This window comes from Pezoporus flaviventris, unplaced genomic scaffold, assembly GCF_033815535.1.
Source record: "Pezoporus flaviventris isolate CSIRO_AGI_PZ_B2104156 unplaced genomic scaffold, CSIRO_AGI_Pfla_v1 ptg000072l, whole genome shotgun sequence".
NCBI lineage: Eukaryota > Metazoa > Chordata > Aves > Psittaciformes > Psittacidae > Pezoporus > Pezoporus flaviventris.
In genome coordinates, this window is record NW_026892620.1 from 1,707,806 (window position 1) to 1,724,448 (window position 16,643).

Genomic DNA, 16,643 nt, shown 5'->3' on the forward strand with positions numbered 1-16,643 from the left:
TCTACCTGTGCCCTTTCCTCCCAAATCTCTGAGCATCAGCCGTCCCCAAATGAAGCCATCTCTTGCTATGCCTGGACCACAAGTGGAAGGAAAGATGTGCAAGTGGCATTGAGTGCACCAAGCTGCTCCCATGTGCCCTGCCTGACCCATGCTGACAGGCTGGTGAGCACAAAGGTCATACCCTACAGCACAGGGCATGCAGGGCTGTGACTCCCAAAAAGTCTGGAGCTGAGCACACACGCCTGTGACTTTGACCGTGTTCTGTTGAAACACATCCATAGGTAATAGAGGAATATGTCAAATATGTCGATAGTACATCAGGGTGTGATTGAAAGTGTGACAAATCTTTGATGCTCTTTACCTTGGAGAAGAGTCAGTCTTGAAAAGAAGTGAGTTGGCTGTAGCAGCGAAGACCTTGACACCCAGATAGCAGGGCTGCTGCTTCATCACTCACACACATCCTTGCAGATTATACTGGGGGTTTCGTAGCTGCTTGATTTTTTGAGGATTTTTTTGTTTGTTTGTTTGCCTTTTTTTTTTCCCCTTGTACTTCATTAGCACCAGTGCTTAACACTGGGTACCACATAATCCAGAAATCCAAACACTTAGGTCGTTAATATCAATATCTCTGCCAGAGGGCTAGTTACATCTCAAGCCTTTTTTTTTTTCGCCTTTCCTAAAGACATTTTTCACCCAGATCAATGGCTGGTGATTATCCAGTCTAAATCAGGATCCTATTATGTGAGGTAGAGGAGATTCTTTTGACTGCTGCTGAAATGTATGTAATAATAATAGCCACAGAGAGGAGTGAAATGTAGCACAAGCATCCTGTGTGTGTCCCTTTAATTAGAAACCACGCAGAGTCTGAAATCCGAGGTGCTTCCAAACATGCGTAGAATTTATTTTAATCATCCCTCAGAGTGCGGGAGGAAGCATCAATTAAATTCAGCCTGAGAGGAACTCCTGGGAGTGGGTGCAGGAAATTAATTTTGTTTTAATAGTATTATGATGATGATGAAGATGATGGTGATGCACAGAGACAGCACTTTGAAAGCATTAACCTGAAAAGACACCCAGGAGCACCGTAATATGTCAGTGAGCAGCCAAAGTGCCAAAAGATCCTTAAGGCATAACTGTGACCCATATTCTGTAGAAAATCATCTTTCCTCTCCCCAAAGGGGATTCAAGAGAATGACATAAAAGCGTAATTTGCATTATGAAGCCTTGTATCTTCCTTGATGTTTTCCTTGTCTGCTCCAACTGATGTTGCTTCCTAACATCAAACCACGCAGAGCTTTGACCCAGCTGAGGGAGAAGCTGAACTGCTCCTAATGGGAGGCCAGCACTCAGCGAAGGGGACCCTTCCCACCATGGAGGAGATGAGGACTCGTGGCATCAGAGATGCTCTTTGACCTTTATGGTACAGGGAGGCTGCCTCTGACCGCCCGGCACTTGTCAAAGCCAGGGCTGATTAAAGCCCTTCTGGCAGTCAGCTGGCTAACATGCAGGAAGGTGCCAGTCTGTCCTGTCAGCAGGACTGAGGAGTGAAAGCGATTTCTAATCATCTTTGTGAAGAAAGCGTGTGTCAGTAAATTGTAGCTAATGAGGCGTTTTGGGGCGAGGGAGCGGGACAGGAGGACAAAGCGGAGGCAAGGTGCAGGGAGGGAAGGAGTCTGCAGTCCTGCCAAGGAGAGGGCAGGGGTCCCGAGTAAAAAGGTCCTTTTGGAGGGAAAATAACAACTACAGGGCACTTTGGATAAACAGAGCTGGAACGCTGTGATTTGAAAAGCATAGATTTTTAATTTTTAATGGATACCAGATATTTTAATATTCCCAGTTGTGGCAAATGGAGGGGGAACAATCTCTCAAAATTCCTGGCAAGTAGGTTGTCACGTTCATTTCTTTACACAGCAAGAGCGTGGAGACCCCCGATGTGCCCTCACTTGAGAAGGTCCCCAACAGTGAAGGGATGAGGAGTCTGCTCACACAGCACAGATGTGGATGAGCTAACTCCTTTCACGCTGACGTTTTGAGCCAAGAATATTTCAACGTTAGTATCTCCTAATGCTGGCTATAAAGCTTGTCCCGGTGCAAAAGAAACCTCTGCAATTTCCATGTAACTATGAGAAAAGAGCCATAGCCGCTTTTGTGTAACAGGATTTGTGTGGGCTGTTGGTAAGGGCATGCTGCTGATAAATAAGGTTCAGTTGTAAATATTCTTTAGTGACATGGGAATTTATCCACCTATTGAAGTTTATAACTGAGCTACCAAGGAAACACGTTCTTTAGCTCCACTGCGTATGCAGCCCACGGTGCATTTATCAAATGCCTGTCAGTTCAGGGAAGGCACAGTTCAGGTAATATAGTACTTATGAAACTGTTAATACCACCTCAGGATGTTCTCATCGTGTATGTTTTTTAAAGCTGCCTTATGAAAACTTTGGACAAGGGGAAAACGGGATATTTGCAGTTTTATAGTGCAGGACTATGCTCTGTGGTCACATGAAGTGAGGATGACACAACAGAAGGAGGTGCTGCCTAGGCACCACATTATTTATCATTAAGCATATAGTAAAAGCAGTGCAAGCAAATCGACCACTATCTTTTGCAGAAGTGTTAGGATTTTAATAGGAATTTCAGATGTTCCCCATCATCAGAAATAAGAATTCAGGCTGCCTTCTCATCCTTCACCCCTTTGCCCGTCTCAGTTTACAAGCCACCCTGCCTCCGTCACTGCTAGTCAGGTTCTTTGGTTGGGCACTTTTTAATCTCATTCCCACATCACAGGGTCTTCACGGTCATTTTTCTTCTACTGCCTCTCCCATACTCCCTGGAAACCATCCCTGTTTTACCCTTCAAACCCTGAAGTACTCTGACACCCTCAGAGACCCCTCAGCTCCTCCGCAAGTGCAGGTTTCCATATGAAGGAGTGATCCCAACATGGTCCTTGAACAACACTATGTCACCTCAGAGAGGTAAATAAAAAATTCCCTCATTTTTTTGTATTTTTCTGAGTGGTTTTGATTGGGTGCTGGAGCCTGTGAGCTGAGTCTGTCAGTGTCTGGTGTTGTTTCAGCTGCTGGTCGTCTTGATTCTCAATGATCGAAATGATGGGAGAAGCTTTTGTGCAACCTTTAAGTTAATATTTGTGTGAAGAAGAGAGAAGAAAGATTTTCCTGGTGTTCATTTATTTCTTTCAAAAAAGTCTCTTCTCCACTGCTAGCAATGCCGGCAAGATTCTCTGGAGTGGGGCTCCCTCTGTTGAGCTCTGGGAGCTTCGCCAGATGCTAAATACAGCCGACCGCTCCATTTTTGGGTCAGCTTCATCTCTAGACCCTTCCTCTACTGCTCTCCTCTCCCTGTGGTCCACCTCAGAGAGAAAAATGGCAATGGAAAAGTCCTGGAAAAGCAGGGTCTCGGAGCTGTGACCTGCCTTGTGTTTGCCAGGAGGAAACCCAGCTCTGATGAGTTGTAGCAGGTCTGGACCCCTTCCTTTCTGGGGTGGAGGTGGGAGAGGATTTCTGCTAAGGAAACTCTTGAGTCACCAGGCAAGGAGCCAAGAAGAAAGACGTGAAAAAGCTGGAAATCAGACCAAAGGTATTGGGCTGGGTAGCATAGTTACAAAGGCACCACTGGAAAATGCAGGCTGTCCCATGCTTTGTCAGCTTCCACCAGGAAAGATGAAATGAAGCAGTTACAGTGGAGATTCATTTTATGCAATGCTTTTTAGTATTTTCTCCAAAATATACTTTTTTCTTGCTGTGACCTACAGCATAAAGTATTGTGTAAAATTCCAGGGCTGTAAATGCTGCTGAGGTGAAGGAGCCTGAGAAAACATAAGGCTTTCAAAATTGCACAGTGGGCTGACTTTTTACTTGTTTCTTTTACCAAAAAAAAAATGAGCAAGGATTGGGTTCTGGCAGGCAGCTGGGAAAACCAAGCTGTGGTCCTGACCGAAGCAGTGTTGTCTGGGGAGTAATCAGTGGGAGACTAAATGTTTATTTAAAGGATTTAAGACACACTTTGAATGGAGAGCACAAGGCGACCTTAAATATATAGCTGCCGTCGTGCCTTGAATATAAGATTTTGTTTTGTGTTTCTCCATAGCCTTGAGGGAGCTCCTCTTTGTTTTATAGCATGCCTCTATTTGTGGCTCTCGACCGGGTAAATGTAGCCAAGTTTGCTTTCCCTCTTGAACTGCTCAAGCGGCATCCTGAAGCCCTCACTCAGGATGTCTTCAGTGGCCCTTGCCTTTGCAAGGCAGGCAGTTGAGGCATATTTTGTCTGGTGGTTTCTGGAGAAGCCACGTTGCATACTTGGGTTAGAATTCCTCTCAGCTATTGGTTGGGACTTTTTGTAGACCAGCTTCTGCTCTGAAATGTCTGTGTCTAGCTGCTGGGCCTTTCACCAGGACCCCTGCACAGGATTGTAAGGGTAAGATTTAGCCATTAGGATCTAGTGGCTGTTTCTGCTTGAAAAGTGAAGGACAGACAGATTCTCAGAGCATACCTAGGCTTTGTAAAGGTACGGCCAGCACATGAGAGATCAATAACTATTTTCCTTGGTGAAGGCTGCCAGCCATTCAGTTTTGTTTCAGATGAGATTACTTGTAAAATAAAGCTCTGTATTGTGCAGAAATTTTTCTATACATCCACACCGCTTCATCAAGATTAACTGGATTAAAGCAGTATAACTGAAATCAGAATTTGATCTACAATGCCAGCAGTGTGTTGACATTACCACTTATTAAAGAGCTGAGAGTCTGGAAGCTTTTGGGTTTTGCAGAACATGAGGGGCTTTGTGCTGACGTGGTTAAACAGCTGGCTGGTGTTACCCATGGATTCTCTGGGCAGCGATAACTGTTAATTCACTGCTAGAAATTGAACCTCACCCTGGAAATCACGTGTTGTTTAATAGGAGTGCATGTAGTTTGAGAATTCTTAACTTTAAATGACGTGTTGCTAGGAAAAAGAGATCTTTGAATGTGTAAATATTGATAGATACTGAGTGATGGGCTGAAGCAGCGTGAGATGTGCAGAAAGTGTGAAGCTATTTTAGCTGTGATTACGAGATCGGATGAGCTCAGCATGGGATGATCTGATGATCTTACATTCAAGTTTTTAAACTTCCTAAGGGAAACAGTGTTGGACTGTAGAACTGAGCTCTTATTCTGGTAAAGCAAAGAGTCCCAAACATACTTATGTGACAAACGTTGTAGTGGAAAGCCTGCTGTTTCTTTCTACCAACTGCATTTGCCAAGGGAATGTTTGAAACATTCTTTAATCTTGGTGTGTACAAAGATGGACCTTATAAGGTAAAATGCAATTTTGCCATATAAACTACAAAATAACCTCAAGAGATGCTGTTCTCTTTAAAGAGCAGCTTGTACACCCACATCTGAAGAGGATTAACAGCATCCTTTCCTCTTCTGGGGTGATGAACATCGTTGTTTCCTGTTCTTTGGGGAGCAATGCAGTTCACTGGGACGATGCCGTCCCTGCTCATCTTCGTTTTGTCTCCGTCTGCTGAGATATTCCCATAGTATCTTATTGCTAATAGCAAGAGTCAATTCTGGAAATGGCATATAGTCTCCTGAGCTGTTTGGGCACTTCCTCTCCATTTATAAAAAGGACCACCTCTTCGGAACACATAGAAGTGTTCCCAAGACATCCTAGCACCTCAAAACAGTTTCAGAGAAGCATTTCACACAGGTAGTAGCTGTGCACAGGTCAAGTGAGTGTTGTCTGCACATGTCCTCAGGTGTAACAAGGGACTGAAGCCCTCTGCAGCACCATCGGCCAGGATCAGGGCCTAGCCATTATGTCCAATTCCCTAGTTAAATAAGGCAGTAGAGCTTTGGTTAAGAATTTTTATTTTCATTGTCATTAATTGCTACTTCCGTGACACTGCAAATAAGCATGACACTTTCCAGGATGTGTAAAGGGTTATGTTCAGTTTTCATTCTTCAGGGTGCCATTCTTATTGTTGGCTTGACTACTTTTATTCTCAAAGTTGATTTCAAAAAGGTTGTATCTGCAAACTGATTTTTCAGGCTTTTAACTGATGGTTCTCACAGAGCTGACTAATAGCACATTGCTGGTTTTTGTCTTTGCTGCTTTGTGCAGAATTAGATTCTCTTTGATTAGTTTTCCTATTATTAGCTTTCTGTGAAAGCAACTGCTGCAGTGTCACCATCGTGATCTGTCACGCCAGGTGATCTGGGGGCGATAGTGCTTCTGAATGGCTGAATGGAAGACAAACCATCTTACATGGAAGACAAACCGCTTTTTAAGAGGTTTTGCTGTGAGGTATAATGGTGATTTATGATCTGTCAGCCTGAAAGTTCCCCTTGAGAACAGAAGCTGCTAAAATCTCCTCAGGACACAGATCTTATGGTGGTATACGTTTGTAAAACTGCACTGGCTAAAGCTTGCCCAGCCCCTTGTTTCTTCTGCTCATTGCACATGCAAGTGTGCTCTCTCGCTTCCTATGGATCACTGAGATGTGGTTTAAGCACTGCTGGTGATTTAAGATGAGTTGCTCTTGAAAGATGTTAAATCGAGAGTGACTGTAGCGAGTTGGATGGCAAGGAGCAAGGGGAGAGTCACAGCCCCTGCTGCCCATCATGTCATGTCCAAGCCTACCCTACCATGACTGAGCTGCCTGTTGTGCTTACCCCTGACTACTCTGAACACCAGATTGACTTCCACTTTTCCATCCCACAAGGATATGAGCAGTGGTTTCACACTTAGGATTTAAGTTGCTCTCAGCTGATTTGAATGGGTGCTTTTGATGACCGAGATGCCTGGAGCAGCGCATCTCCTCAGCAGTCCTGCTGATGGATGCTCTGCCAGGCAACCCCTGTCCTTTCTAACACAGCTGCTGTGATTTCTGCAAAGCTGTTATGGATGGCAGGAAACCATATGCTGAAGTGCTGCCCACCCTGCTCATGGGGAGATGCCTACTAGTTGGAAGATGTAAATGCAGTCCCATGTGTTGCCACTGAATCTTTGCTTGTGTAGACTGGGAGATTCAGAGTAATGTGTGATGCTTCAGAGTAATGAAGCCAAAAATTAACAATATGTGTTTTAATTATTATTTATGCTATAGGAATAGTTTGTCTATAATTATGGTTTACAGCTGAGATGTGCATGCTTTTTATTATGTTTTCCTTTCTGTGTCTTTTCTTCTTTATTGACTTTTGATTTGCTTTGGATGTTTACACTTGATAGCACTTCATGAAGGAGATAAGTGTGTATTCTCTCATTCAGAGGAGCAGACTCTTCAGATACGTATTTGGAGAGTGGGGGATATGGAGATGTTGGAGAAATTTGAAGAACTGCAACAAGCAACTTGCCAGTGTGTTTTGCTAAAATCACTGAAGTACAGTTTAAAAAGTCCCCATAAATTACTCTATCTAGTAGTGCTCTTATCAGGCTGCTCCAGCAGTGTGTTCTGAGGCTATTTGACTCTGTCCATTCCTGCTTCACCTCTGGCTCTGACTATGAACAAGACCCATGAAGTGGAAGGAAGGAGTTCAACCCCTGAAACAGGGGTCAGCTGAGGGTAGCATCACACCTGCCTCTCGCAGGGAATTCCCCCATGCAGGGGAAGCCCTTGCAACAAAGAGGCTGAGGTTTCCCTTCTTTACACAGCTTGAGCTTCAGGAGGCAAGAGCTTCAGCAAGGGAAATTACCCTTCAGCATTAACGTGGCTTTCACACGGCAGAAAACCAATCTTTTGCTCTGCTATTACAGAGACAAGTTGTAGCTGAAGCCTCAGGAGGTTTCTTGGGTTTCAGGAATCTGAACATAAGCTTGGTTTGATAGAAAGGTTGGTAGATAGAAGGCTTTTCTGTCTGGGTTTAGTAGCTGCAGGACTTGCCCCCATGTGTTTTATTTCTTATATAATGCAATGTACTGATGTCAAGGAATAGACTTGGACTTTTCTCCTGTGTGTTTGTGAGCCAGCAAATCTGGCCAGCCTCTGATGATTTTGCACATGGGGCTCTCATGTTCTCTTGGGTGAACACCCTCCATAGCTCATACAGACACAAATTGAAGGCACAGTTATCTTAGACATCCAGGCTGTGTCTGCTCTCGCAGGAAAAATTGGCTGCTTGGGGAAGCTTTTCTTTTCCTTTTCCAAACAGCGTAAAGTAGGAAAAGCACAGGGTTTAGGTACCCACACAGTATTTCAGGCAAGCATCAGGCCCTTTTCTAAGTAGTGACCTCCTTCAAGTATCACACGCAGAAGCTGGCTTTGACCCATGCTGGAGCTTGAGTTGCTTTCAAACATACTGCAAAAATGCCTCTTTTCCATAACTTTTGAAAACTTGAGGCCTACTCTACCTGTACAGTTCACTCTCTACAAAGCTTTCTACTGGGAGAGTTTATTGGAAACAAGTATGTTTGGGCTGGGCTTTCTTCCCCTCCTTTTGTTTTTCAGGATATGTAATGAAAAATTCTCCAGCTTTGCCACTTGATTGCTTCACGGCTGTTGTTTGTCAATTTGCCAGCAGGTTTCTGCTTAACTACTGCCATTTGACATTGCTGAAACACAAATGCAGAATGATTGAGTTGCCAACATGTTACTGAGTCTTTTGCGGGGGGGGGTGGTGGGGGTGGTGTCAGCATATTAAGGCTTCAGGCTTTTATGTCAGTATTGATTGCTCAAATCAAAAAGAAACCTTTGGCAGTATTCAGCATTGTGCCAACGCACATTTGCTGGCAGGAAAAAGAAACTGGCCATAGCCATTGACTGTGACTTCATCCCTTCCTTCCTTTCTTTCTTACATTCTTCATTTCTGTACACACCCACGTGGAGTTTTGGAATCTAATACACATCACAGGCAAATTCCAGTTAACCTAACAATAAATCAACAGGGAAAATTGATTTCTTGATACAGTCAGATGTAGAGGCTGTTTAATTTTGCAGCCGCCTGCATTATGTCCGACCAGATTTCATGACAGCTGGGGAGGGAGGTTATGGCAACGTCCCTCAGAGCAGGATCTCAGGTCAAGAGATGGCTTGGAGGGCGGTAGTGGGGTGGTGGTCTCTGCTGAGCTCCTGTTGGGGCAGTCAGGCTGCCCTGGGTTTGGTCCTGAGTGGAAGGTGGCCATCGTGGAGCTGGTCACCATGGAGGGAGGAGGAGCACGATTCTGCTGAGGCCAGGCTGGGAAAGGAAGTTTTGCTCCTGGGACATAGCTTTGCAGAAGACTCCAGGATGGGGCCCAAGGCTGAGAAGGGGCTTTGGCTGAGGAGCAGGGGATGAAGTGAATGGCAGGGGGTGGTATGGTGGCTCAGAGGTGCTGCAGTGGTGCCCCAGTACAGGAGTGGCAGAGGAGGGGTAAGGAGGGTTTGCTTTGCTGAAGCAGGGAGCAAAAGGAAGGTGCAAGCAATCCTGCAGTTACTGGAGGGACATCTCTGTGTGCTTATCACTGCCGTCCACCAAAACCATTGCCTGCCTCTGCTTTTCTTTAGCCTGATCTCTTAGTTGACACTTTGCAGCCTGTTTTAGATTAGAAGATTTTGTAAGGACATCCTGGGCATGCTGAAGATGATGATGTCTGATTGAAATGCCATTACGTGGAAGAAATTGCTGAGAGGAAGTCGGATAGTGCCCCGGGGGGGGGTGGGGGGGGGTGGAAGGGATTATGAACAGGAAATGGAAAGGGCATGCTCCCCAGAAGAGCTTGGGGTTTTCGCGTGAGTTGAGATCAGTCCTGGGTGATTCCTTTCCCTTTGAACTGGGGAGTCAAGTGAAGAAAAGGGGGGTGATGAGGCCAGAATTGCACTGCACAAATATTTGGCAAAAAGCGAGATAATCACAGGATCATAAGATTTCTAAGAATTACTTCACATTATGGGGAGTAAGATTACAACTAACAAACAGCAGCAGTGATAATTTTCCTTACATTACTTAATGCTCCCTCCCTTCAGGTGCAGTTAAGAAGATTTTTCTGAATCTGATTTGTTTCTCAATTATGGATTAAACAAAAGCAAGAACAATGTTTGGAAGCTTTCTGAAATGTGCTTCTTAGAAACCAGGATTCATTAATATACTCTGACCACTGGAAGTCCACTGAAAGCTGGACCTTTTGGCCAGAAAACATCAGCAAGGAAACTTCAAGAGTTTATTTTGTGAGATTTTTGTAATTGTGGTGTCGAGTTTGTCTCTTTGGTTGATTGGAATAGATATTTAGAGCTTTAGAATGGGAAAAGTAGCTTCATTTGTAAAGGGTTAGAGGACTCTGTGCTTTACCTCTGCCTCAACCACAGTAAATGAAAGCTTTATCTGGAATGCTTGTATGAAAATGTGTACTTCTGGCCTTACAGAAAGGCTGGTAAATGCTTCAGTTACAGTGGATTTTCAATCGGAGGGTGTCTTCTCCTCTAAACAACATGTTCATTTTTAAAAACGCTTCTACAGACTTTTTAGTTGAAAAGCTGTGGCTCAGAATTAGAAAAGCTGAGGCTGATAATTGAAACAATTCATTTTGGAAGCACCTTCCCACTGGCATTTATAGTTTAAACACCTCATGCTCAGATCTTCTCTGTGTAGGACAGTTCCCAGTAACTGTGCCCATTAAAGAGAATAGGAACACAAACACCTAAACTGCAGATTCCCTGGGGTGCCACATTAGGGTCTCCAAATAAAGCAATGCAAGATTTCAAACAAAAATTTGTGTCCTGCAGCTAGTCTGCATTTTCATCAGGTGCAAGTGTAAAGAGGCACCTGAGCCACCTTCTAGCCAGCTCAATTAATTAGTAATAAAAGCCCAGCATGTGATGCATAAGAATTTCATTGATGATGTGTGAGACTGAATAAAATACCTTTTTTTTTTCTGTAGCTCTGGGGCTGTTGACTCTTTACACAGTAAAATAAGACTTGGGAAGAGAAAGTGGTTAAAAAGTAAAGAAAGTGGTCTGACCTTGAACTGCTACAGAGATCTTGGGAATAGTAATGCCTGGTCTAGGATAAGTGATACAGAGCTTGCTTGCCAGGCATGTGCCTGTATCAGCAGTGGTTGAGTGTGCACCTGGCAGAAGTCTTAATCGGAGTTTGATAAATTGTCTTCTCTCAGCATGAGTTAAAGTAATTCATCTTTTATTTCTAAATTACTACAAGTCTTTCAGCTTTTTCCTTTTTTTTTTTTTCTTTCTAGTTTCAAATAGGTAATGCAATAATGCAATCTATGCCTTACCTAAGGAGACTGTTTCATCTTTAAAATGCCAGGCAGAGGAGCAAAGCTTTGGTGTCAAGGGAAATAACCATCCTGGCAGAGAGAAAAATGTCAGTAGGATGCTGCCGCTGGTTTGGCAGAGACTCTTTGGGGCATGCTTTGTTAGTTGGCTGTTGATTTTCTGTTTTGCTTTTATGCTTCTCTTTGTTACATGTGAAGGTGCTTCCAAAAGACTGGTCTTTGTCTGGGTACCTTCCTTCAGATACAGCCAAATCCAAAAGAATACAGAGAAAAAAGAGAAACTGTAAATTGGTAATGAGAAAACCAAGACCTGGGGACACATCTGAATGAAATTAAATACCCATCCAGACAACACAGCTCTGTAAAGCTGTGCCTGTTTGACTGCCTTCTTTACTCTGTGGCATAGGCAAGAAGATCTCTTGCACATGCTTTCCAAGGCCTGCACAGCTACTAAAGCCATTCCTAATAAAATGAGTAAGTTAATGCCTGTATGTGAAGGTGCACTCAAGAAACCAACTTATGGGGCAGCATGGTATCTGCCTGCTGCAGTGATCATCAGGCACCCTGAGGCAGCCAGAGGCCATGGGCTGGTGCTTCTCCTCCTCCTGAAGAAAGATGCAGGTGTAAGAACATAAACCCTGCCCTACCAGAGCAGGTCAATTTAGTGCACCCATTGGGGTCAGAAAATGCTCTGCTTGTTGCATTAACAAATACTATAAAAAGTCATCCCAACATCTCATTTTCTGGCTGGGGTGGGGAAATTGAGTGTTTCTGTTGGGCCACTCCACTGTCTCCCTTCGGAAAGCATCCAAGTGCTATCCTTGTGCAGAGGAATGTCATCCAGAAATACAGATATAAGAAACACCAGGGGGAATATCAGGGTGTTTTATTAAACATAGCCTTACTTTTTCATTGTCCCTATAGGACACCCCACTGACAACCAGTGTACAGAGCAGGGAACAAACTACTCAGAGGCATATATATGCCACAGAAAACTGTCATTTTTATAAATACACCTCTGAAAAAATGCTCTTATGAAAGGTTGACTTTGCAGAACCCCTTTAACATCTCCTGTGGCATGTGCTGATACATATTTGCACTGACACTTGGAAGCTGACTCTTAGCTCAGGCTAAATAACATAAAAAATGGCTTAAGATAATGCAATGATACACCTGTTCTTCCCCGTTAGGGAATAAATTGCTATTATAGGACCAAAGCAGCAGGCAGCTGTGTCCAGCACAGTTAACCCTGCTCTGTGGGATTCTGCAAGAGGAAGGCGAGCAAATACCCAGAGAGGGCTGCATAAACTGTTTCTTCCACCAAGAAATCGTTCATGTGATTGATAATCTTGCACCAGCCCAAGGTGGAATCTGGGAAGAAGTCTTCACGGTCAAGTAGTTTCCACCAAATAGATTTCTCTTTTCTATTACACCAAACATTAACTTTTTAGGGTTTTTGCTCTTGTGCTGTGATTTTATTTTTTAAGTTTGTTTCTTTCCTTTAATGAGAGTGAAAGCCTCAGAGCTCTTTTTAGTTCTAAAAGAAGGATTTGAAGCATTCTGCCTATTCCGATTTTCCACAGGGACATTAATACATAAGCAATAAAGAATATTATAACTGTTTACAGTAGCCCTCAGTGACCAGCATGAGACTTGGGGATTTTTTGAAAGAGTATTTGGTTACAGCATCAAAAGCTGGACTAAAAGCTTCAAACTCAGAAATGTTTGGACTTGCTCAATGACAATGAAAAATTTTCCATTTGCCAATTTTTAGAGCCACAGGAATCTTCAAGGTTGTTTTGTCTTATCTTCTGAGCCTCAGAAACAAAAGCAACCCTGAGCATCGAAACGTCTAATATTTTACGTCTAATATTTAAACAAGTTTTACTTGTTTAAACATGTAGTCCTGCTTACATAGGATATTTTGCAAATTATTAGATGCCGCTTGATGGTGTAAGAGGTACCGTGAGTTTCAGCTGAGCTTCAAGAGAACTGCAGTGCCTGCACTGATGTTAACATGCTTAGCTTCTAGATCTTACCATCACACGCATCCTAGTTTTCCTGTGAGATCCAGGGTATAGCATTATGTAGCAGTCATCCACAGTCATTGGGGTAATGTGGTCATGGATGATCAGTTTGCTTCTAGTTGAAAGTGGCTTTAAGAACGCAATTGGTGCTGGCTCAAGCTTTCTTAAAGACGTTGTTTGTTTTGTTTCTGCAGAGTGTTTCTCAGCTTCCCTATGGCAAAGCTCTCTACACGTATGAAGGAAAAGAGCCTGGTGACCTCAAGTTTAACAAGGGGGACATCATCATACTGCGGCGGAAGGTGGACGAGAACTGGTACCATGGGGAGCTCAATGGGAACCATGGCTTCTTCCCTGCCAGCTACATCCAGTGTATCAAGCCCCTCCCACAAGCTCCACCTCAGGGCAAAGCACTTTACGACTTTGAAATAAAGGATAAAGATCAAGACAAGGATTGCCTGACCTTCACCAAGGTAGAGGATTTCTTTTTTTTTGTATTCTTTTTTTTTGTATTGGTTTTTTTTCCTAAAGTTTAGAAAGGTGCTTCTATAGGGACCGATGGAGCAGTGTCTGAGTCTGGAGCACAGTGGTGCTGAGACCACTGGAACATCTGCCTGGCTGCCCTGGGCAGCTCTGACCAGAGACCCCCTGCTCTTCGTTTACTTCTTCCAACCTGTTTCTTGTATGAGAAAACTAAAGTTCCTGAGCTCAGGGACAAGGGTGACATCCTTTATTAAGTGGGATGTCCCCTTACTTGGACATTGACTTCTCCAGAGCTTGCTTGGTGGCCCTGCAATGTCCCACCCACCAGCTGTGCTGTGGGACTGGGTGGGCATAAATCTTCCTAACATGGCAAGTCCTGTATTAGCATCATTGGGAGATTGCTCCCATTTGTCTAAAGGAGAAGCCAGTTAGATAACTTGTACCATATACATCAAGATCAGTACAAACCCAATGAAACTAAACAAGTAGAACTGGCTACACAGTTTCTGAGAACATTTTCTTTTAAGAAAGCATACATTTCATCTGCATTGGAATGTTATATAAGAGCAACTAAATTTAAAAAAAAAAACTAATGGAAAAGTGTCTTTTAATGTTCCTTATTGAATCAGATGTTACAGTGTTTTAAAATGCCATTCAGCTTCAAAATATGTATTGCATCATACCATCTACCAATTAGCAGTTGAAATACGCTATTATAATATGTGACAGTTATTTCCTATTTTAAAGACATGAAGACACTGAAAGACAGACATTAAAAAACAGTATTTTTTTAAAAAACAAAATGTGTAATAAATTCCAGTTGGAATGAGAGAAAAATGAGGTATTGTAATTTTCTTTGGATTTAAAATGTCACATTTAGCCTTTCTCCCCCACCTCCCCATCTGCTTTCTGTCTTCCTCTCCCCTTCCTAGAATTTGTGTTGACCTTAGATGGGCTTCATGGCTAACAAGAAGCCCACAGTAAAATAAAGCATTCCCTTGATGTTAATTTATGGCACTGAATGCCATGGAGAACCTGTTCATTGTCATTTTCTGTTTTATTTCAGCTGTCTGTGGTTGTTGTAGCATCACATAAAGTAATAACAGTTATGTTCAAAATGAATATAAAATAGGTGATAAAAATATCCTTCACCAGGATTTTACTGACCTCCTCTTTTGAGGCTGCTTATTATAGCTGAATGAATTACTTGCAGCATATAATTTTCTCACCAAATGTAACATCTTTTTCACTCACACGTTTCTCTGCAGAACACAATTTCCTAGAATGTATGCTTTCTCATATTTATTTAACAAAAGACTCATAAGCACTTTTGAGCCATAGCAAGCAAAACGTTTGATAGCAAACACTGCAAACCCTGTGACTACCCAGCCTCCCTGGAGCTGTGAATCTCTGAAAGAAAGTGGGCTGCTTAGTGAGAAGTAGCAGCCATGCACTTACAGAAAGTTGGCCAGAAGTTACCTTTGAGATCCTATCAGTGAATATGTATTTGCTGGCTTGCTGTTCTCCTCATTGCTTGCCCAGAGGTACAATGATGGCTTCTCTGAATCTTCCTTGTCTGCTTAAGGTATTCATTGCTTGCGCAGTCTAAGAAACTTAATGGCTATGGCAGGCAGTGTGGACTTTTTTGTTAAAACGGATCCTTTCGTAGACACTTCTGCATTTGATTTATTTGGTGCCGTATATTAGTACACCTCCTTCATAATAACTGATTTTGTACAACGATACTTCTCATTTTCTTGGCTGTCCAATGCCGTTCTCACATGGAGCATTTCTTTCTGCTGTATAGCTCTACTCTCAATCCCTCAATTTTCCTTTTCTTCACCCCTTGTTACTGTCTGCATCCTTTTATCCCCAATGACTGTGTTTTCCCTGAGGGGGTTTGGTTTCTCCTCTACTGCTATTTTCTCTTTAGCTCCTTCCACTGCACACACTGTCACCTTGTAACTGGTTTTATGTCTTCCCTATTGTTCTCTCTGACAGTGAATAATCTATTTTTCATCTTGGGACTTTACTGTCACGTTTTCATCAGTTTTCTCAGTGCTAATTTTAGCTGTCACCTGCACTGATGAAGGTTCCTGTTTAGCCCAGATTTTAGATCATCTGCTCATGCAGTCAGTTCCTCTGCACAGAGTCATGAGCCCTGCATTGCTGTAGATGTGATTTGTCACTTGGAACAATAGTAATCATTTGAATATCTGAAAATGCTGCACCTGATTGCAATTTCATTTACTCTATTTATTCTTTCCTCAGGTAGAGGGGTTGCATCAGCATACCTTTCATACAAACTAGTGTAATCTATTTGCATCCTCCTGCAACTCATTTTACTCTACCAGACACTTGTAATTGGATTTTACTTATAAATATATAATAAAGAAGACCTTTCCTCTGAAAAGAAATGACAAGAAGGGAAGTTGAACATAGGGACTTTATCATTATGTTTTCTTGTTCTTTTTGCTGGACTTTTTTGCTTTTTCCCATCCCCTTTCTTACAATGCAGTCAGAATATGTCAGGTCAGTAAAAGAAAGCAAAGGAAGGTTATTTGGGATTTCCTCTTGCTAGGCTGTTTTTTGATCTTTTTTTCCAAGTTAAAATGCCCTGTTGTTCCAGAGGTGGATTGCAAGGAAATGAAGTCTGCTTTACACTCATCTTCATGAGCAGTGGTGCCGAGGGCTTCTGCCACTTACCCATTTTCATCTCCTGTAGACACAACACTCTCCAGATAAAGGCCAAAGATAAATCAAATTTAATACTTTTGTATGTGTAAGTATCAAATCAGGAGGGACAGAGAAACCTCTATCTTGAGTAGCCAGTGCAACAAAAAAACCCTCATACTTGTCATTCTCCTGTGGACTGCTCCCCCTACCTGCTCCTCTTAAATAAACTATCTGTACAGGGAGAGGGTCCCAC

General features: G+C 42.9%; 1 protein-coding gene across 1 annotated transcript in view; it reads left to right on the top strand.

Annotated features, from left to right (window-relative positions):
• Window positions 1-16,643, top strand: part of SH3RF3 (SH3 domain containing ring finger 3) — a 250,219-nt gene that overhangs the window by 140,697 nt on the left and 92,879 nt on the right. Inside the window, exon 2 of the mRNA XM_061472665.1 lies at window positions 13,429-13,704. Within this exon, the coding sequence (XP_061328649.1) occupies window positions 13,429-13,704 (276 nt within the window). The remainder of the gene's footprint in view (window positions 1-13,428; window positions 13,705-16,643) is intronic.